Genomic DNA, 22,703 nt, shown 5'->3' with positions numbered 1-22,703 from the left:
TGTATTTTTGATGTATATTGTTTTTACATTCTATTCCTTCAGATGCATCATTTTGAATGTGACTGTAGTGTCAATGCAGTAAAACTGCCCCCAAATCAAAATGATCAAAGCTGTACAACGAATCAGTTATTCTTGTTTTAAGGAATTACAATGAAAAATCTTATTCAACATTCATCTGTCTTAACTCTTGAATATGGATAGTTAAGTGAGTTTGCTTTTTATGCTTTGTGTGTAACCTGTGGTGAGTGTTTTAATCTCAAGAAATATATTAATCAGAAAATACCATGTTTATTGGCTCACTATACAGTACATACAAAAACAATATCCTGAGCAACATGATATAGTCAATTCTCTTGTCAGTGAAAATGTCACAATCCCGAGTATTTAATTTTTTTGCTACATTGGAATGTCATTTCAGACAATTACATTTTATAAAGTGTGTGACATAGTGACAGGCTCCACATAACCATTAGATCCTATATGCACTTCCTCTTTTGCAGGCACTGTCATATTAGGTTTACATGGCTTCTGTTGGAGACATTTCTCTGATTGATTGCCTCCTACTTTACAGGAAATGCAATTGAGGGGGACCGTTTCTCTCTTGAGCAGCACTACATTATCATTCTCCACCACACTCACTTTGCTATAGTCCTCCTGCCTCTTATCCATCTTAGGTACAAGCACCTGTAGGCCTATGCTCTTTGTCCACCTCTGAACCTCCACACAACCAATGGCCTTCGAGGGAGTCACAATATTCTGTGATGACAAATGTTTGTCATCACAGTTTGATTGGCTCTTGACCACTGTTTCCATGTAGTCTAGATGTCTGGCTAAGCTGTCCCAGAGATCTTTATGATGGCTTAAGGATCGATACTTGCTGCAAACAGGCGCTTGCTTTGGCGTTTCAGTAACATTGTTGAATGGCTTCTTCTGAGGATATGGGTGAGATGTAACGTCAGTGGACAGGCTCTTGGTCTTCCTAAAAGTAGATTCAAGCCCCTCAGAATAACCCTGTTCCACCGTCTCTCTGCCTCCAACTTTTACTTCTTTATTATTAGCCTCCATCAAAAGGCTGTGGTCATAGGAACCATGATCCATGGAGTTATTTGTCCTTGTTTGTCCATTCTGAAGATCTGGTGTCACCTGTTCACTATCAAACACCAGCAGATAGTCCACCTGCTGGTCCTTAGTGGCTATGGTGGGAGGAAAGCCCTGGTTGATCAGAGAGCTTAAAATGTCCTCGGACCGACCACTCTGGAAGAGAGTTGCATAAGATGAACAACACTGGAAGAGGGAAATATTAACATGTAGACCTGCATGTCTAAATTCTCTGAATAATTTGTGTGTGTGTGTTTCTGTGATGTCTGGTGGTTGGGAGAAGAGCAAAAGAAGAATTTAGTATAACATGGACAAGTATATTGCACTTTACCTTCAGGAGTTGTGAATCTAGTCCTGATATCTTTGGACCAGGAACAGGAGGCAGAAGACAATGCTTCACACTGGGACAAAAAAGAAGAAGATAGTTTTTATTGTACTCACAATTTGAATATATTATGGATCGTTTGAAAATAAAACGTTGAAAATATTCTGTTTAAGGAAAATATATACTATTTTCTCTTCATGGCCAGGGTGAAGGTAACAAGCAGGATTATAAAAGCAGAAAAGACGGTGACCACAATCCAGATCGATCGCTCCTTCAGAAAGTCTACAAACACACACATGGGAGAGAACCGCTTCAGAATTAATTTCAAATGCATACTGTATATCTGGGTTGCGTTCAATTCAGATGTAATCCAGAATGCCTCATGAATTCCAATTCAATTATTGAGTTTTAATTGAAGTAGTAAACAGGATACAGAATGCAATTCAATTTTTAATTAAAGGAAATAGAATTTAATTCAGTGAAATTCAAATGCCTATTCTATTCTATATTAGGTGCAATCTACACAAATATACATCTTGTACATAAAACATCAAACATGTCATTATATACAATACCAGTCAAAAGTTTGGACACACCTACTCATTCAAGGGTTTTTCTTTATTTTGACTAATTTCTACATTGTAGAATAATAGTGAAGACATCAAAACTATTAAATAATACATATGGAATCATGTAGTAACCAACAAAGTGTTAAACAAACATAGCCTGTTTACTTTGTTTAGATATTGAAATCAAGTAGCCGACCTCTTGGCATTCTCTCAACCAGCATTTCAATTAACAGGTGTGCCTTGATAAAAGTTCATTTGTGGAATTTCTTTCCTTATTAATGCGCTGATGAAACTGGCTCTCATGAGGACCACCACAGGAAAGAAAGACTCAGAGTTACCTCTGCTGCAGAGGATAAGTTCATTAGACTTACCAGCCTCAGAAATTGCAGCCATAATAAATGCTTCACAGAGTTCAAGTAATAGACATATTTCAACGTCAACTGTTCAGAGGAGACTGCATGAATCAGGCCTTCATGGTCGAATTGCTGCAAAGAAACCACTACTAAAGGACACCAATAAGAAGAAGAGACTTGCTTGGGTTAAGAAACACGAACAATGGACATTAGGCTGCTGAAAATCTGTCCTTTGGTCTGATGAGTCCAAATGTGAGATTTTTGGTTCCAACCGCTGTGTCTTTGTGAGCCGCAGAATAGGTGAACAGATGATCTCTGCATGTATGGTTTCCACCGTGAAGCATGGAGGAGGTGTGATGGTGCTTTTCTGGTGACACTGTCAGTGATTTATTTAGAATTTAAGGCACACTTAACCAGCATGGCTACCACAGCATTCGGCAGCGATACGCCATCCCATCTGGTTTGTGCTTAATGGGACTATCATTTGTTTTTCAACAGGACAATGACCCAACATACCTCCAGGCTGTGTAAGGGCTATTTGACCAAGAAGGAGAGTGATGGAGTGCTGCATCAGATGACCTGGTCTCCGCAATCACCCGACCTCAACCCAATTGAGATGGTTTGGGATAAGTTGGACCGCAGAGTGAATGAAAACAAGCCAACAAGTGCTCAGCATATGTGGGAACTCCTTCAAGACTGTTGGAAAAGGATTCCAGGTGAAGCTGGTTGAGAGAATGCCAAGAGTGTGCAAAGCTTTCATCAAGGCAAAGGGTGGCTACTTTGAAGAATATAAAATATATTCTGATTTTTTAAAACACTTTTTTGGTTACTACATGACTCCATATGTGTCATTTCATAGTTTTAATGTCTTCACTATTATTCTAAAATGTAGAGAATATTAAAAATAAAAACCCTTGAATGAGTAGGTGTGTCCAAACGTTTGACTGGTACTGTATATGCATATAAAATATTGTTGAAACATTTGATTTTCAGGACAAACCATTACATTTAATGATTAAGAATAACAAAACCTGTATACAAATATTATATTGAATTAATCACCTAAATCTTGCCAGAATGCATTAGTTTAACCCTCAAGTTGACCATAAAGCCTTCAAAAAGAAGCTAAACAAAAAAAAAGGTTGGAGGAAATATAATTGGCTACTAGGGTTCAAAGAGTATATAAACATTGTTTCCAGGGAAAAATGATATGGATCTGGAAGTGTGACCTGTCAGATTCAATGAAACTCTCATGTTTAATGATTTTGTGGAGTTTCTTTGAATTGCACTGAATTACATTTTACATCCTGTCACTCAAACTAAAATAAAAAATTTGACATCATGTGGGGTGTGGCCAATTAAATTATAATTGAATGGGAGAGGCTTTACGTACACACCTGGTGCTCTAATTGTTGAAGTATGTCGCAGAACAAGAGTCGACGAACAGATTTAGTTTGGTCAGTCATCCTGATGAGCCCTTCCCAGCCTCTAGTTTAAAGATTTGGCTCGAAACTTCAGGGATAATTAAAAAAAGTCTGCCGAAGTTGGGACTTGCGAGCTTGTTCAGAAGTAATTGTAATATTTTATTTACACAAATTTAGAGGTTAATGCCATAGTTCTACATTTACTGTGAATATCGCTACAATACATATGCTTTAGCTGTCACCCTGGCCTGATCCTGGCTACACTATCCAGCTACTTCCCTCCTTACTGCGAAAGCGAAGGACGCTGTTGTGTTACCGGCTTGCAGTGCATACTCTGCCCATTGAGCAGTAAACTATATAACGGAGACATCCAGTCTGTTACTAGTACCCAATACCAATACTACAAGTTATTTCTTGTGAAGGCTGTTATCCTTCTCGAAATCAAATTGGCCACTTTAACTAACACCGCCGACATGTGATACAGCTTCCCAGTGGGAAGCAACTTCGGCCCAGTGGGAAGCTACTCACGTCGGCATCACGTCGGCAAGTACTAGCCTCTTCGGTCACCCGAAGCAAACAGGCTAGCAACACCCTTGCACTGGTCATTCGCAACGGCTTGTCCTTATGTTAACTAATTGGCATGTCAAGAGGACATCCAGATGGTGACCAATACTACAATTTATTTCTCCCTCACCCATCCAAATTAACGACTTTGTTTTACAGGTTTTAACTAGGGCAATGCTGCTGCCGTTGTTGCCAGCTAGCCAGAATAAACTATACTGAATAAAAATATGAATGCAACATGTAAAGTGTTGGTCCCATGTTTCATAAGCAGAAATAAAGGATCCCAGAAATGTACCAATATGCACAAAACGCTTATTTCTCTTGTACCATACCAAGAAGCTGATTATACAGCATGATCATTACACAGGTGCACCTTGTGCTGGGGACAATAAAAGGCCACTCTAAAATGTGCAGTTTTGTCACAACACAATGCCACAGATGTCTCAAGTTTTGAGGGAGTGTGCAATTGCCATGCTGACTGCAGGAATGTCCACCAGAGCTGTTGTTTCCCTAAGCCACCGCCAATGTCGTTTAGAGAATTTGGCAGTACGTCCAACCGGACAAAAAAAAACGCAGCCCACTTGTAAACAAGCCATCCCAGGACCTCCGCATCTGGCTTCTTCACATGCGGGATTGTCTGAGACCAGCCACCGGGGCAGCTGATGAAACTGAAGAGTATTTCTGTCTGTAATAAAGCCCTTAACAAATTCTGATTGGCTGCGCCTGCCTCCCCAGTGGGTGGACCTATGTCATCCCAGGCCCACCCATGTCCGCAACCCTGCCAAGTCATAAGAAATTCATAGAGCGTCATTTATTTATTTAAATTGACTGATTTCCTAATATGAACTGTAACTCAGTAAAATCTTGAAATTGTTGCATGTTGCGTTTATATTTCTGTTCAGTATATCTTGCTGGGAGGGGCTCATCAGGATGACTGTGTCGTGTCTTTGGCTTCATTAAATTGAAGACTTATTTTATCAAATCAATTCTCTGTAATTATTATTACGTGATTAAACTAATCATGTAAATGTAATTAACTAGGAAGTCAGGGAACCAAGGAAAATCTTCAGATTAAAGTTATAATTTTCCTAATATAACTCTTCAGATATTTTAATATCTGATCAATTCGTCTTCTAATTAATGAATTATTCTTTACCTCACGTTAGTCTCATTCCGAACGTTGGAAATTGTTGGTTATCTGCACGAACCCAGCCTTTACTATGAATCATCCATACACCAATTGTCTTAATCATTTATTTACTAATTAACTAAATAATCACAGAAATGCATAAACAAACAAACAGTAGATATGGTTACAAGGAAATAATAGGGGAGGTTCCCTAGTGGGCTAAGCCGATATGGCGGCTTGGTGGACAACGGGAAGTGGGTGTGGACTGAGAAGGGCGGGAATTACAAGAGTCACTACACAGTTGATAATTATATTGATTGAAATGCTAATCCTTTGCACATGAACGCTCACTCAGTCGGGAATAATTGCAATCAATACATATTGACACTCAGGGTGTCGTCGTGATCTCTGTTGGAAAGTTCATCCGCCCGTCTCTCTCTGCTCCCATGAAGTCTCTCGTGGTGGGAATGTATACTTCAGAGTCCCATTCAGAAATGTTCTTATAGAATAGATGTTTTGGCGGTTGTTGGTCTTCGCATTCCAGGTAGACATAATTCCTAGCTGCAGACTAGTAATTAGTATTAAAGATTTGCTCTTATTCTGTCGGTATCGATAGTCTCAGAGTTGAACCATTTCCACCCGTGTAGCCAATGCCCCACATGGTTGGTTAGGAATTCAACAACCATTACACCCTTAGCTTATACTGAGGTTTTTGTGGTCTCTACTCAAACCTTCGCCCCCTCTGTGATCGAGGTACACATGGCCTAAAGAGGATTTCTCCAGGTGGGGTTTTTATTCGGAACAGTAGAAAAGGGCTGTCCTATGAGCCAGATCACGTCTGTGCTCACGGGGGCGGGCCAATGACTTTGTTAAACTTTGAAGGGAATACAACTCTCTCACATTAATGGTTCAATATCACATTACATAATTTCACAAATAGTTTCATCTTTACTCATTAATTTTATACAATAATTAGATGCAAACCTCATAACAGAGGCTCCTGTATAAACAGAGTTATGATAATGTGGCTGTATTGTCTTTCAACGAGGTCACAACATGAAACAAAACGGACCGGTCGTAGCTGGCTTCTCCACCGACCGCTTACACATTCTCCAAAACATGGATATTGTTCAGTTCTCAAGTTCTGTGATGTAGAATAAGTTCTTTGTTCTACCGTGAAACTCTCTCTCTATACTGCCTGGCCATGAGGAGAGAGTCTCCTCTAGGAATTTGCGACCTGAGATAACAGAACCTGGGTGTAGGGGGAAGAGAGAGGGGAGTGGTACTCGCTATACTTCCAAAGAGGGCCACGTCATGACAACTGACTGAACCAAATCCATTCGTCTCCACTTGACTCTCAGCTGCGCAACATGCAATTTGGGCACCAGGTGTGCAGGTCAGCTGTAACGGATTACATTTACGTTACTTTCTAAACGAGATCCACACCATAAACCTGGGGACCGTGTCAGCGTGCACTGCTCCCGGCCCGTCACAGGAGTCGCTAGTGCGCAATGGGAAAAGGACATCCCTGTAGGGGAAACCCTCCCCGAACCTGGACGACGCTGGGCCATTTGTGCGCCGCCCCATGGGTCTCCCGGTCGCAGCTGGCTGCGACTTGAACACAGAATCTCTAGTGGTACAGCTAGAACTGTAATGCAGTGCTTTAGACCACTGCACCACTCGGGAGGCCCACGCGTACTCAGGCTGACTGGATCTCGTTCAGGCAAATTACAAATAAGTGCACTCAGGCTATCCGGAAGGCCAAAGTTTGTTACTTTAAGGAGCACTTCTCTCTGTGGGTCTAACCCCTCAGAAATTCTGGAAAACAGTTAAAGACCTGGAGAATAAACCCTCCTCCTTACACTTGTGTCTATAATGTAGTAGTTTTGGAATTGTTAGCTGGATTACTTGTTGGTTATTACTGCATTGTTGGAACTAGAAGCACAAGCATTTCGCTACACTCGCACTAACATCTGCTAACCATGTGTATGTGACAAATAAAATTAGATTAGATTTGATTTGATTTTAATTATATCTTTACATTAAAAACCAAAGCCTGTCAGATTTCCAGTCATTCCAATTAATGTAATACCCCTTTATCTTCAAGAATAGGACATGGAAATATGGAAGTACAGATAAAACAAATTGTTATACCTTAGCGTAACCCCAAAACTAAGGACTAATTAGCCTACTCTGTTGTTTATGATTTTGTTGTCATCGAGGACTGATTTGGCTCATTGATTAGAGTTGAAAAAGGAATGCTGCTCTAAAAATGGCATGCTTTGAACACTCCCGAAAAGTGCCATTTGCATGTGAAAAATGTATGCCATATGCTGCATTTTCTATAGGCCTGTTGTTTACCTTTTTGTTGGTGACACTTTGATATCTCGATAATTTGCAGCTGTTTAAGTCTATCAAAAGTGTACCAGGTTGAGCATGTGTCTGTTAGGCCTATGGACATTTTATTTTTGAATCAGCACAAATTGGATTGAACAATAAAAGCCCGACTTGTGGTGTTCTTAAATTAAACTTGTTTATGACAGTATGGAGCACAATACCACGGGGCAGTTTAAAAGGGAGGAACTCAAACTTTTATTTGATAGGCTGGGTGGGATCCGCACTATCACTGCAGCTGTTGCAAACAAACATAACAAAACGGAGAGGGACCTACCTGAATTTGTCCAATAGAAAGTCTTGTTTTGCTTAAACAGTAAACGGTTTCCGTAATGAATAAACAACTAGTCATAAAAACAATGATTGATAGACAGTTTAAACTTCTTCAATTCAACCATTATTGGTTTAAAATACACATATACGTACATTTGTGAACAGCCATCCACAGCAATCAGTCTCCGTAAAGAACAAATTGACAAATGAGAGCAGCAGTGTGATTCACACCAATGCCCTATGTAGCCTAGATATTAATAAAAGCTATCCATGTCTCTATATGCTACACGACTGCTACACCATTGGAAGACATAGCTTGGACGTTAGCCTATTCCTGCTCTTTTCTGCTCTTTTCTCGCAATCCATCAAACAAATTTGGTGTGTCATCATAGTAGTCTCTGACTTGTGGTCAGACTCGTTCAGACAGAACAAACTTAAACTTGCACCTTTTTTCAATGATGATTTGAATGTCATTGGGAAAATAGAAAGGGGTCACATATTATTTTTGCAAACATCCTTTCTGAAATGTAAAGTAATCCTAGAAGTAATCATGTCGTTTTTCAAAAGTATCTGCAATCTAAATACAATATTTTTGCTGGTAACGTAACGGGTTACAGTTCAAATGTGATCCGTAACTCCCCTACCCTGCAGACGTGTCCGTATAGCCTCTCCCAAGAGTCAGTTCCAAAATTGTGAATTGAGCGCAACCCTGCTGTATATCAACAGTAAGTATTGTATGTCCAAGTATGTTCACTATGCACTTTCTGCTTATCTGAAATGATCTTACTGGTGGACACTTAATCTTGATCCCATCTGTACATCAACCACCTTGGATGCCACAAGGTGGTACAGTAAAGACCAAGATAGCATAGAACCATTGAGCTCTGCAACTTATTGAGGGAAATAAAATAATCATAAAAGATCTTACAATCAGGGACCTCTGTGTGTGTAGTGGTGCTCCACTCGCTCCAGAGGCTATGGTCTAGTTTACAGCGAAGCTGGACCATGTAGACCTCTCCTGGATGCAGACTGTAGATGATCAACTGGGTCTGCTTCCCTGAGGCATACTCCTATAAAGACAAATACAAGGAAACTAAGAAGAGCCTGGACCTGACCAACTGTTTATATATAACATCAACTAAATGGAAACTAAACAGTTAATAAATAAGGCAACGTTTACATTTCTTAAACTCTAACTTCATACACATTCCTACATATTGACCCTCACTGAGTAAACTGCAATGAGAGTCAAATAAATAACAGGGAATTTATCAAATCTCTTTTTGCCTTGACTGTCTACTCTATAGAGTAACCCATCCACACACACACCTCCCACTCGCTCTCCTTCTTATTCTGCCGTTTCACCCGTAGTTGGTAGGTGAGAGTGATCCAGCCAGAGCGTGTGTCGGCCTCGTGAGGGGGCTCCCATTTCACCAGGAGGTGTGGACTCTCCTCAGTCTCCACCACAGACACTGTCACATTCTCTGGGGCATTGGGCTGGACTGCATGAAGCACAGATAGAACACAATTAATTTCTGTAGGGCTCCAATAGGCTTGATCCATATTCATTAAGTTCTATGTCAGGGATGGGCAACTGAAGGCCCACCCCGCCTTTTGTAGACTCGCGGATTGTGGCGACCTCAGTCGAGGTCTCAACTTACTGTTGACAATTGGAATAGTAGAACACACGAGGTGCAATTTTCGAAATGTGGTTGTGCATCAGAAGTTTTTCTCTTGTTATGTCAGTCACTGACAGTCACTCAATTAACCCATGTCAGCTAAAATGTTTTAGATTGGTAAATTAGTCTAGCTAGGTATCTAAAATGTAGTAACCATGGCCGAATTACCAACCGTGGGGCCCCCCATTGATTTCATTAACCACTATCACTCTGATATCATATAAAAAACTACAAACATTTCTATTCACCAAATGGCAAAATATGTAGAATTGCAGGAAATTAGTTGTAAAAGCGAACATTTTCCACTCTGCCCCATGGCAATATGAGTAGAATTGCACGAGTTATCAAATTACGAAATCTTCTCTCTGCCCCATGGCAAAATATGTATAATTGCAGAGAACTTCCTTCAAAACCGCAAAATGTTCTCTACGCCCCATGGCAAAATGTGTAGAATTACAGGAAATGAACTCTAAAACGTTCCCTCCGCTGTCAAGAGGGGTGCCGCTAAAATGTTTTGCTCGCAAGGTGAGGGCAATTTCCAAAAGGCTAGGGCCGGCTCTGACTGCATACAGTATGTGGGTATGGATGTGGGTACACAAACCCGCAAGTCCCTGCATCCCCTCATGATGAGTTCAGATGTTTTGCCCATCCCTGCTCTATATAGACATAAGAATGGATGTTCGCTCAAACATATGCAAATCACATCAGGTTTTATAAATGTAAAATCTAAACATAGTAATATTTTGTTTTCCTGTTTTTCAATTATTTGTTTGTTTTTTGGTCATAATGAAGTAGATCCAGCCACATGTCAATAAAGTATCACATCAATAACCCAATTTGTTTTCTTTACATTTATCCAATGCCAAAACAAACAACAAGTAAGCCAGAGCCTACACAGTCGGGTCGAGAGCATTTAATCACATACTACAAGATATGAAACATGATCCAAGTTATGCACAGGACCCAAACCAGTTCATCCTCATTCTAGTCCAGTAAGTTCAGGTGGTTCCTGTGTCCAAACCGGTCAGTGAGTATTTTTCTATTCCCCCAAGTTGATCTCAGGGATACTGCTTTACAGTAAATTGACATATGGTGACTGATGAATATTCTACTGTAGGTTTGTGCTCTGCAAGCTCTGCTACCTAAAGTGTAAACTAATTAAAAAACAAATGTTAATGCATGAATGATGGGTTGATTATTTCTAACATCAGCAGAGCAGCTTACCAATATACATAACATCGACCTCCAACGGGTCAGAGACAGTGCTGCCCAGAGAGTTGATGGCCACCACTGTGATGTTGTAGTTGACCCATATAGAGGTGTGGCTCTTGTTGAAGAAGCACGAGTTGCTCCCTGCAGCTTGGTAATCTGGACACTCGTACATTCCATAGGAGCTGCACAAAGACAAACAAGATCTTTTCTGACATTCATAGGGGTGAATGCTGGTGATGTGTGCTGGTGCGGGCATCACAGTAAACTTGCATTACATCAATGTAGATAAATACAACACGTGAACACTCAAGGCTGTTTTGCAATGCAGGGCTGATTGGCTGCTCTGGTGATATTGATAAGTCAGAGGTAACTCACCAACAAAGTTGTGTACTCAGTTGATTGATCTTGCACATGATAAGTATGAGCTAGTACTTTTCTACGGTCAGTGGATTTCAATAATGTTGAAGCTGGGTAACTAGAACTACCACCATATAATCATAATAAGAGTGGTCTTGACTCTAGACCTACAAATCAACAGTAGACACAACAAAAATATAAATTATTAAAATGAGTGCTACGAACTCTTCTTTCTGGTAATAGAGGTGGTGGGTTGTGGGTAGTCCTCCATCAAAACCAGGGTCCCACCGGCATGTAAAGGTCTCCTTCTCAGGGGATCTACAGTTGATGAGCACAGGTTTCCCTGGGGGAGAGATACCTGGGTGCACACACATGCCACAGCTAGACATTAGCTCATGACAATCTACCTGCACATAACATGTTGTGGAACATCTATATTTATATTCCCGAAAAATGTACAAAGACTCCAGCCACCCGAGACATGGACTGTTCTCCGTGCTCCTGTCCAGCAGGCGGTAGATCAAGGATCAGACCAACAGACTTCTAAACAGCTTCTATCCCCCTGGCCATAAGACTGTTAAATGGTTAACAACTACCACTAAAATTATTTTTGATTAGATGTATTACTACCACTACAATACTGTTAATTGATTATTGATTGTGATTACCATTAGTTTCAATCTATTTATCCTGCTACTAGTGACTATTACTCCTGTTCACATTTAATATTGACATTAGTATATTACCATAAGTATTTATATATTCCTGCTACGAGTCACTTTTTAGCCCTGTTAAAATGTACACTGAGTGTACAAAACATTAAGAACACCGGCTCTTTCCATGAAATAGACTGACCAGTTGAAGGCAATGAGTCCTTATTGATGTCACTGGTTAAATCCACTTCAATCAGTGTAGACGAAGGGGAGAAGATGGCTTAAAAATCCTTCTTTAACCTTTGAGACAATTGGGACATGGATTGTGTATGTGTGCCATTCAGAGAGTGACTGGGCAAAACAAAAGATTTGTGCCTTTGAACGGGGTATGGTAGTAGGTGCAAGAACTGCAACACTGCTGTGTTTTTCACGCTCAACAGTTTCCCATGTGTATCAAGAATGGTCCACCACCCAAAACACATCCAGACAACTGTGGGAAGCATTGGAAACATGGACCAGCATCCCTGTGGAATGCTTTCGACACCTTGTAGAGTCCATGCCCTGACAAACTGATGCTGTTCTGAGGGCAAAAGGGGTGAAACTCAATATTAGGACGGTGTTCCTAATGTTTGGTATACTCAGAGTATATGTGCCTATCATGCCTACACTGACACTCTTGGACACACACACACCAACCCACTACTTATGCTTTTTAATGTTTTCTTAAATGTAACCTTTATTTAACTAGGCAAGTCAGCTAATTAAGAACAAATTCTTATTTACAATGACAGCCTACCCAGGCCAAACCCAGACAATGCTGGACCAATTTTGCGCCGCCCTATGGGACTCCCAACCACGGCCGGATGTGATGGAACCTGTATTCAAACCAGGGACTGCAGTGACGCACTGAGATGCAGTGCTCTTAGCCCACTGCACCACTCGGGCACAATAATGTTTACAATTATTACTTGGAGTGAAAACCTACAGGAGGGTAGCTCTCCAGGAATAGGGTTGGAGAGCCCTGCTCTAAAGATGGTGAATCATCTTTAGAGCAGTGGGAAGAAAGCCTCAATCTGCTCCACGCTGATTTTTCAGTGGGTAAAAAAAGGCCATCTAAACATTTGGCCAGGTAAAAATGTATTTGAACACGCATTTCAAGTTCTGACATAATGGCAGCCTTTTGGGCTTTACACATTTTGAACAAAGAGCGATTTGGGAGCCAAATGAGCCGGCTCAAAGACTCGGAATGCCCATCACTACAGAGCAGGCCCAACTGTCGAGAGGAGGGGTAACGGGGAAATCATTCAAAAAATGACATGCCTAAATCTGGTTCTGTTTGTGATATTAAGATTCTAACAATGACAGTGTGTTTATATAGACTTATTTACTGTATTAATCTTTCAAAATAACAGAGTAATTAAACATTTACATTTGTATTGAGTCATTAGGATGCCCCCTGTCTTTCTAGTGTTAATATACACAATCACAAAGAAGGACAATCATTTTAATTTAGGAAGGTAATAAAAAACATGATAGGCCTACAAGACAATTTATTTCAAAATAACAGCATAGCATGTTTTGAGTTTTATTTACCTGTGCTTAGTAACCAAGGCCATATCAATAATGAAATCAACGTGTTAGTTTAGCAGACATCACAGGCCCTGCCCTACCACAGTCAACACACATATTCCATTGTACACTTACTGTAAAAGATAACAGAAGAATATTAAAGGATATTTTTCCAAAATGACTATTGCTGATTGTCGACAGTAGCCTACATACATGAGGAACATGCATAGAGACAGTAATTCTAGGAAAAAGTAATATATTGAAACAGAGACCATGTGCGCAATTTGTAGAGTTGTTTGGCAAAAATAGGTTCATTATAAACCTTGGAATCTGCTCTTTCTGATAGGGTATAGCAATTAAAACATCTGGCCTGCATGGACCTCTGTAGTAGGATGATATGGAACAAGTGCTATTTGGTATGCTCTATTCCCTTCTTTGTCAATGCACGCTGGGCATCAGTCTCTTCATTCTCCATTTGACAATTAATAATGTCACCCATCAGACTATTGTCAATTTAATCTTGTCTTTAGGCCACATCTATTATTATTATTATTATTATTATTATTATTATTATTATTATATATGTGTGAAATAAGTTTCAATATAGTTTAGGTGTACTTTGGATGGGCCAACTGGGCAGGCAACTGTCTTACAGTCAGAAAATACACAACTTATTTGAGTATTTCCAGTCTTTTTTCTGTCTGATTCCGATTTACATTTGGTGTCCTGAGGTTTCTTATGAGCATTTTTAACATAATGCATGCATTATTTATGATGGAATATTTACACAATTGAAATATCAAACGTCAGAATGACTCATGGCCATTCAAGTAGTTATGGAATTCCAATGCTCTGAGCTCTAGCTAGCTAGCTGGCTAATTGGTTTGTTCGAATGATACAGCTGGACACCAAACATACAGTAAATTGAAGAGTCGCCTGAAGCTTGAGAGGAATGGGAGATGCAGTAGAGCAAGGATGGGCAAACACCAGTCTCAACGTCAACAGTGAAGAGGCGACTCCGGGATGTTGGCCTTCTAGGGGCGGCAGCGTAGCCTAGTGGTTAGAGCGTTGGACTAGTAACCGGAAGGTTGCGAGTTCAAACCCCCGAGCTGACAAGGTACAAATCTGTCGTTCTGCCCCTGAACAGGCAGTTAACCCACTGTTCCCAGGCCGTCATTGAAAATAAGAATATGTTCTTAACTGACTTGCCTGGTTAAATAAACGTTAAAAAAAAAATTACAAAAAAAAAGAGTTGCAAAGAAAAAGCCATATCTCAGACTGGCCAATAGAAATAAAAGATTGAGATGGACAAAAGAACACAGACACTGGACAGAGGAACGCTGCCAGCATCATGGAGTTGCCGTTGAGATTGGTGTTTTGCGGGTACCATTTAATGAAGCTGCCAGTTGAGGACTTGTGAGGTGTCTGTTTCTCAAATTAAACACTAGTGTACTTGTCCTCTTGCTCAGTTGTGCACCCGGGACCTCCCACTCTCTATTCTGGTTAGAGACCGTTTTCAATGTTCTGTGAAGGGAGTACAGCGTTGTACGAGATCTTCAGTTTCTTGGCAATTTCTTGCATGGAACAGCCTTCATTATTCAGAACAAGAATAGACTGACGAGTTTCAGAAGAAAGACTCTTTATTTCTGGCCATTTTGAGCCTGTAATCGACCCCACAAATGCTGATGCTCCAGATGCAATACTAGTCTAAAAAAGGCCAGTTTTATTGCTTCTTTAAATCAGGACAACCGTTTTCAGCTGTGCTAACATAATTGCAAAAGGGATTTCTTATGATCAATTAGCCTTTTAAAATTATAAACTTAGATTAGCTAACACAACTTGCCATTGGAACACAGGAGTGATGGTTGCTGATAATGGGCCTCTGTAGATATTACATTAAAAAAACAGCTGTTTCCAGCTACAAAAGTCATTTACAACATTAACACTGTATTTCTGATCAATTTGATGTTATTTTATTGGACAAAAGAAATTGCTTTTCTTTCAAAAACAAGGACATTTCTAAGTGACCCCAAACATTTGCATGGTAGTATATAGACACACCATATACACTGAGTGTACAAAACATTAGGAACACCTGCTCTTTCCATGATATAGACTGACCAGGTAAATCCAGGTGAAGCTAGGATCCCTTATTGATGTAAAAAAAAATCAACTTCAAATCAGTGTTGATGAAGGGGAGGAGACAGGTTAAATGATGATTTTTAAGACAATGTTTTGACAATTGAGACATGGATTGTGTATATGTGCCATTCAGAAGGTGAATGGGCAAGACAAAATATTTAAGTGCCTTTGAATAGGTTTTGGTATTAGGAACCAGGCGCACCGGTTTGAGTGTGTCAAGAACTGCAATGCTGCTGGGTTTTTCATGCTCAACGGTTTCCCTAGTGTATCAAAAAATGGTCCACCACCCAAAGAATATCTAGGTAAAGGCAGGCCAGTAGTCGAAAACGGGTCATTGATGAAAGAGGACAAAGGAGACTGACACAAATTGTGAAGAGCAACAGACAGGCTACAGTTAGTCAATTGACAGTCCAGTATAACATTGGTGCCGAAAGACCCATAAAAGAATGCACAAATCATCATAGCTTGACACAAATGGGGTACGGCTGCCAATAACCTTACAGAGTACCACATCTTTCAGCAAAAAACAAGAAACTGTGGTTGCAGTAGGCAAAGGAACGAAAACATGGGGCACTGGAGAATTGGAAACACATTGCCTGGTTTCTGCAATTTCACTCTGATGGGAGGACTAGGGAATGGAGAAAACCACATGAGTACATGCATCCTCATGGCAGCAGTGTATCCATCTGTAAATTAATTTCAGCACGATAATGGTCCATGCCACAAGTGTCACGCCCTGGTCGAAGTATTTTGTGTTTATCTTCATGTATTGGGTCAGGCCAGGGTGTGGCATGGGTTTTTGTATGTGGTGTGTATATATTGAGATTGTAGCTAGTGGGGTGATCTAGCTAAGTCTATGGCTGTCTGGAGTGGTTCTCAATCAGAGGCAGGTGTTTATCGTTGTCTCTGATTGGGAACCATATTTAGGCAGCCATATTCTTTGAGTTTGTCGTGGGTGATTGTCCTTAGTGTCCTTGTTCCTGTCTATGTGTTAGTGTACACAAGTATAGGCTGTTTTGGTTTTCATTACGTTTATTGTTTTTTTGTAGTGTTTGTATTTAGATTCGTGTTATGTTTGTTTATTAAACCATGGATCGCAATCTACACTCTGCATTTTGGTCCGACTCTCCTTCACACCAAGAGAACCGTTACAGAATCACCCACCACAAACGGACCAAGCAGCGTGTCAACAGGCAGGAGCCACAGGAGAGGCAACAGAGGCAGCAGCAGCAGGAGCAGCGGCAGCTGCAGTGGGAGAGGCTGCACTACCTGGAGAAATGGACATGGGAGGACGAACTGGACGGTAAAGGACCCTGGGCTCAGCCTGGAGAATATCGCCGCCCCAAGGAAGAACTGGAGGCGGCGAAAGCTGAGAGGCGCAGGTATGAGGAGGCAGCACGGCGTAGCGGATGGAAGCCCGAGAGTCAGCCCCAAAAATTTATTGGGGGTGGCTCACAGGGAGTAGGGCTACGCTAGGTAGGAGACCTACGCTAACTTCCTGTGGATACCGGGGGGCTAGAGAGACCGGGCAGGCACCGTGTTATGCAGTGGTGCGCACGGTGTCCCCAGTGCGGGTGCATAGCCCGGTGCGGTATATTCCAGCTCCGCGTATCGGGGCTAGATTGAGCGTCGAGCCAAATGCCATGAAGCCGGCTCTACGCATCTTGTCCCCAGTGTGTCTCCTTGGGCTGGCTTACATGGCACCAGCCTTGCGCTCAGTGTCTCTGGTTCGCCTGCATAGCCCAGTGCGGGCTATTCCACCTCGCCGCACTGGCAGGGCGACCGAGAGTATTCAACCAGGTAAGGTTGGGCAGGCTAGGTGCTCAAGAGCTCCAGTGCGCCTGCACGGTCCGGTCTATCCAGTACCACCTCCACACCCCAGCCCTCCGGTAGCAGCTCCCCGCACCAGGCTTCCTGTGCGTGTACTCGGTTCAGTACCACTAGTGGCAGCACCACGCATCAGGCCTACAGTGCGCCTCGCCTCTCCTGCGCTGTCGGAGTCTCCCGCCTCTCCAGCGCTGTCGGAGCCTTTCTCCTCTCCTGCGCTGCCGGAGTCTCCCATCTGTTCAGCGCAGCCAGAGCTGCCAGCCTGCATGGAGCAGCCAGAGCTGCCAGCCTGCATGGAGCAGCCAGAGCTGCCAGTCTGCATGGAGCAGCCAGCGCTGTCAGTCTGCATGGAGCAGCCAGAGATGTCAGTCTGCATGGAGCAGCCAGAGATGTCAGTCTGCATGGAGCAGCCAGAGCTGTCAGTCTGCATGGAGCAGCCAGAGCTGTCAGTCTGCATAAAGCAGCCAGAGCTGTCAGTCTGCATGAAGCAGCCAGAGCTGCCAGTCTGCAAGGAGCTGCCAGTCTGCAAGGAGCTGCCAGTCTGCAAGGAGCTGGCAGTCTGAAAGGAGCTGTCAGTCTGCAAGGAGCTGCCAGTCTGCACGGAGCCGCCAGAGCTGCTAGTCTGTAAGAAGCCGCCAGAGCTGTCAGCCTACATGGAGCAGCCAGAGCCGCCAGTCAGCGTGGAGCAGCCAGAGCCGACAGTCAGCGTGGAGCAGCCAGATCTTTCAGTCTGCCCGGATCCGCCAGTCAACCAGACTCTTCCAGATCTGCCAGTCAACCAGACTCTTCCAGATCTGCCAGTCAACCAGACTCTTCCAGATCTGCCAGTCAACCAGACTCTTCCAGATCCGCCAGTCAGCCGGGATCTGCCAGAACTGCCAGTCGGCCAGGATCCGCCAGTCGGCCAGGTTCCGCCAGTCAGCCAGGATCTGCCAGCCAGCCAGGATCTGGTAGATCTATCTACCTGCCTGAGCTTCCTCTCACTCCCGAGCTTCCTCTCACTCCCGAGCTTCCTCTCACTCCCGAGCTTCCTCTCACTCCCGAGCTTTCTCTCACTCCCGAGCTTTCCCTCAGTCCCGAGCTGCCTCAGTCCCGATCTGCTCCTCAGTCCAGTGGGATTCTGGGTGAGGACTACTAGGCCATGGTCGGCGGCGAGGGTGGACTATCCAGGGACGTGAGGAGAGGGGACTAAGACATTGACTGAGTGGGGTCCACGTCCCGCGCCGGAGCCGCCACCATGGACAGACGCCCACCCGGACCCTCCCTATTGTTTTGAGGTGCGTTCGGGAGTCCGCACCTTAGGGGGGGGTTCTGTCACGCCCTGGTCGAAGTATTTTGTGTTTATCTTCATGTATTGGGTCAGGCCAGGGTGTGGCATGGGTTTTTGTATGTGGTGTGTATATATTGGGATTGTAGCTAGTGGGGTGATCTAGCAAAGTCTATGGCTGTCTGGAGTGGTTCTCAATCAGAGGCAGGTGTTTATCGTTGTCGCTGATTGGGAACCATATTTAGGCAGCCATATTCTTTGGGTTTGTCGTGGGTGATTGTCCTTAGTGTCCTTGTTCCTGTCTATGTGTTAGTGTACACAAGTATAGGCTGTTTCGGTTTTCGTTACGTTTGTTGTTTTTTGTAGTGTTTGTATTTAGATTCGTGTTACGTTTGTTTATTAAAACATGGATCGCAATCTACACGCTGCATTTTGGTCCGACTCTCCTTCACACTAAGAGAACCGTTACAACAAGGCTATGATTGTCCAGTAATGGTTCCACGAACATGACAGTGAATTCAGCTTCCTGCAGTGACCTGCCCAGTCACCAGATCTCAATCCAATTGAGCATCTGTGGGATGAGATGGAGCAAGCAATTCGGAGTAGAGATCCACTACCAGACAATTTGACACAACCGTGGGGAAGCATTGGAGTCAACATGGGCAAGCATCCCTGTGGAATGCGGAGTTCAAAAGGGGGTGCAACTCAACAGTAGGAAGATGTTCCTAATGTTTTGTACACTCAGTGTACAATGCCAACTTAGATTAATACAATATGATCCCCCCCCCAAAAAAACTGAATTCCCAAGACTAATATGTTGTTTGTTTGCGATGCAGCAACTGTTACATCCATGCCTTTATTATAACTTACCAATGCAGTCCAAGACTTCCGAAAGCAGAAACAACACCAACGCCCCTCCAACTTCTCCCCACATCTTGCCCCTAACCTCACAGACAGTGATGGTGGGCCCTGGAAAGGGATGTGACATCACATGGCTTAAGTTAAAACTACAAAGGTATTGTTTTTACTTGATTTAAAAAAAAACATAAAAGGGTAAACAATGGCAAATGTGCATAAAGATGGCAGAATTCAAATGGGACGTCATTGTTTTAGCACTATCCACTTAGTTTTTAAACTATGCCCCACGATATGGTTCAATGTACGTTTGCCAATAAATCAGCACTTTTTCGGTTTTTCATATTACCAGCATCTTGAAGCTAAAATTGGGATCATGTATCATGCTAATGACCATATACAATACGGCGAATTTAGCAAATCTATAAATAAATCATAAATATCTCCTTTTAAATACACCATTGGCCCCCAAATTAAATGTAACAGAGGAGAAAATACATAATGATTAGACATCAAAGGAATTAGACATCTAACTCATTCACAGCAACATCAATGAAATGCCATTAACCACAAAGTTAAGAAATCCCCCAGTCTTGACATTTTACAAGTAAACACAAGAGAGTGGATCAAAGATGAGACATCTGGTAATGGACTTTGAAACGGTTTTCAGTTTAAAGCACTGTGAGCGGTAGGGTCCTGTCACTAGGGCCCTTGTCTAAGTGATTATTTTCAGAAGGAAGATAACAGACACACTGCACTGACCCAGAAAGGGGTGTTGAAAGTAGCATAGCTGGTATAGCTTTCTAAATCCTACACATTTATTTAGTAAACTCTCTCACAATGCATACACACACACTATGTTTCTCTGCATGAAATATTAGAGATGCACTTGAGTAAAATTTGTGGTAGTATGTGAAATGTTGGACACAAACTTTGCAACCATATTCTTCAGGGCTATATTTGTCCTTTATGTGATCTAAGGAATTTCGCTACTAGAGCAAGAGAGTGCAAAGTCAAATGAAAGAAGAGTTTAAAGAGATCACTAATCACAATCAAGGAGGGATAAGATGAGCATTTAGAATGAGGGAGGCTATTCTTGCACAATTTGGGATCATTTGGCCTAATTTCAAAACACACTTCTGGCAGTTATGATTAATAACAGCTTAATTTACTTACTGAAACATATTTAGTGTTTAGTACTTTTACCCTGTGTTACCCTGTTGGTAAGTCCATTTTTCTGAGTCTCTGCCCTGATATAAACAACTGAAAGACGAAAGACTAACAACCCAAAACAGTCGATAGAAAAGAGATGTGCCTAAGAATGTTATTGCTGCACCCGTGACCCGTCACCACAAACAGTGGCTATAACATTGTGGGCCATACGAAATCAAAATAAATACAGGTAATACGGGTCAATACAGGTCTGACTAACCCAGATCATTTACAAGGTTATGTGATGGTAGTTTCTCAGGGCAACGCTGAGGTGGGTTGTGGAGAGCTGGTGTATGACCTCATAGAAAGTTACTCAATTTGCTTTTGGTGTTGTTCAATATAAAATATGGTTGTGAGAAAACATTTGATATTAATAATAAACATTTACATTTAGACATTGTTTTTTAATTTATGTTATCTTAACAAAAATAAAATGACGTATCCATGTGTAAATGTTTATTAGTAATATCGTGAGTTTGGCATACTAGTTATTTATATGGCTATTTCAGGCCAAGTTCCCATTGTTCACCAGCCCAAAGACTAACTACTGTAGCCAACATAACCCAAATCGTCATATCACATTACTTTAGTCTATAAAGGTAAGTCAATAAAATGTAATTTACATGAAGTATGTAATACACGCAATATTTTTTAACTTACATAATGTTGTATTTGAAAAAACATTTACATTTGAGTAAAAAAGTCAAATGAGTTACATTGAAAAAAGTACAGTACTCACCTAGGTAAAGCACGAATCCACTGGACTCGTGGTTAAAGTGCTGACACAAGAGGTGGGTTCTTGAATTGCATGAATTTTTCTTATCTCAATAAATATCACATCTTATTTTGTAGCCTACAGTTGTCAAAGCCTCTGCTGCGTTGGAACATTCACATCGTTACCTGTATAGTCAGTCTAGTCAGAGAGGAAGAGGTTTTGCTCCACCCCAAATCTGCCCACAAAAATCAACCCACAAAATAAATATGGAGGTCAATGAGAGTGTAGAATTTGGTCAACATAAAATGTTATTTCAAATTTGCTACATGGAGCTTAAACTTGATTGAATAGAAGTTTCGTAATGGTGAGGTTGTTATGAATGCACGGATATAAGTGGACGCACGTGGCATTTTGCCAACTGAAAAAAAACGACTTTATATCTGGATATCTACTTACATATTTTAGCATGGGCATTGCCATTGAGGGCTTACACCATTTTGAAGTAGTCAACTAGTTTGGGATTCCTATTAGTTGGGAGCAATCAGCCAATGAAGAAGAATAAAAATAAACTACTTTAAAATGGAGATAGCCTCAATGGCGCTACCCATGCTCTAGCAGACGCTATAATGGCAGATTCAAATATGAATCCTCTATCTATCTCTATGGCCCGTTTATCACACGCGTATCTGCCCTCATTAGCTAGAATGGTCGCACCTGATCTCGCCTCTTCCCGCCTGCCTTGCATCTTTGAGGACATGTATTTCTATTGTTAGAGCGGTCACTCTATTATCTTGTCAATATAATAGAGAATCTTTAATGGAGGTCAAATAAAATCAAATGTTACTTGTCAAATGCGCCGAATACAACCTTACAGTGAAACGCTTACTTACAACGCTTAACCAACAATGCAGTTCAAGACAAATAATTAGGAAAATATTTACTAAATAAATGTCAAATGAAATAAAATAAAAAGTAACACAATTAAACAACAATAACGATGCTATATACAGGGGGTACCAAGTCAACGTGTTGGGGTACAGGTTCGTCGAGGTAATTTGTACATGTAGGTAGGGGTAAAGTGACTAT

General features: G+C 41.8%; 1 protein-coding gene across 1 annotated transcript; it reads right to left on the bottom strand.

The window, feature by feature from the left end:
• Positions 1 to 272: 272 nt before the first annotated feature.
• prlrb (prolactin receptor b) lies at positions 273 to 22,262 on the bottom strand. The gene is made up of 9 exons (XM_035785139.2): positions 21,642 to 22,262; positions 19,706 to 19,804; positions 11,603 to 11,735; positions 11,033 to 11,202; positions 9,459 to 9,631; positions 9,058 to 9,199; positions 1,609 to 1,705; positions 1,430 to 1,499; positions 273 to 1,254 (listed from the first exon to the last, which is right to left on the bottom strand). Exons 2-9 carry the CDS (start codon positions 19,767 to 19,769, stop codon positions 430 to 432), a joined length of 1,674 nt encoding a protein of 557 aa, XP_035641032.1. The 5' UTR covers positions 19,770 to 19,804; positions 21,642 to 22,262; the 3' UTR covers positions 273 to 429.
• Positions 22,263 to 22,703: the final 441 nt, after the last annotated feature.

The sequence above is a fragment of the Oncorhynchus keta genome, chromosome 14, assembly GCF_023373465.1.
Source record: "Oncorhynchus keta strain PuntledgeMale-10-30-2019 chromosome 14, Oket_V2, whole genome shotgun sequence".
NCBI lineage: Eukaryota > Metazoa > Chordata > Actinopteri > Salmoniformes > Salmonidae > Oncorhynchus > Oncorhynchus keta.
The sequence above is the reverse complement of the archived record's forward strand: the minus strand, read 5'-3'. Positions and strand labels throughout refer to the sequence as shown.

Bases quoted from the DNA above. Each gene is read 5' to 3' on its own strand.
- prlrb (XM_035785139.2), bottom strand. From the start codon at position 19,769: ATGTGGGGAGAAGTTGGAGGGGCGTTGGTGTTGTTTCTGCTTTCGGAA. The intron at 9,632-11,032 runs GTAAGCTGCTCT...TGCTTCATGCAG, and splicing joins GGTCGATGTTATGTATATTG to TCCAGCCCAATGCCCCAGAG. The intron at 1,500-1,608 runs GTATATATTTTC...TTTTTGTCCCAG, and splicing joins CTGGCCATGAAGAGAAAATA to TGTGAAGCATTGTCTTCTGC.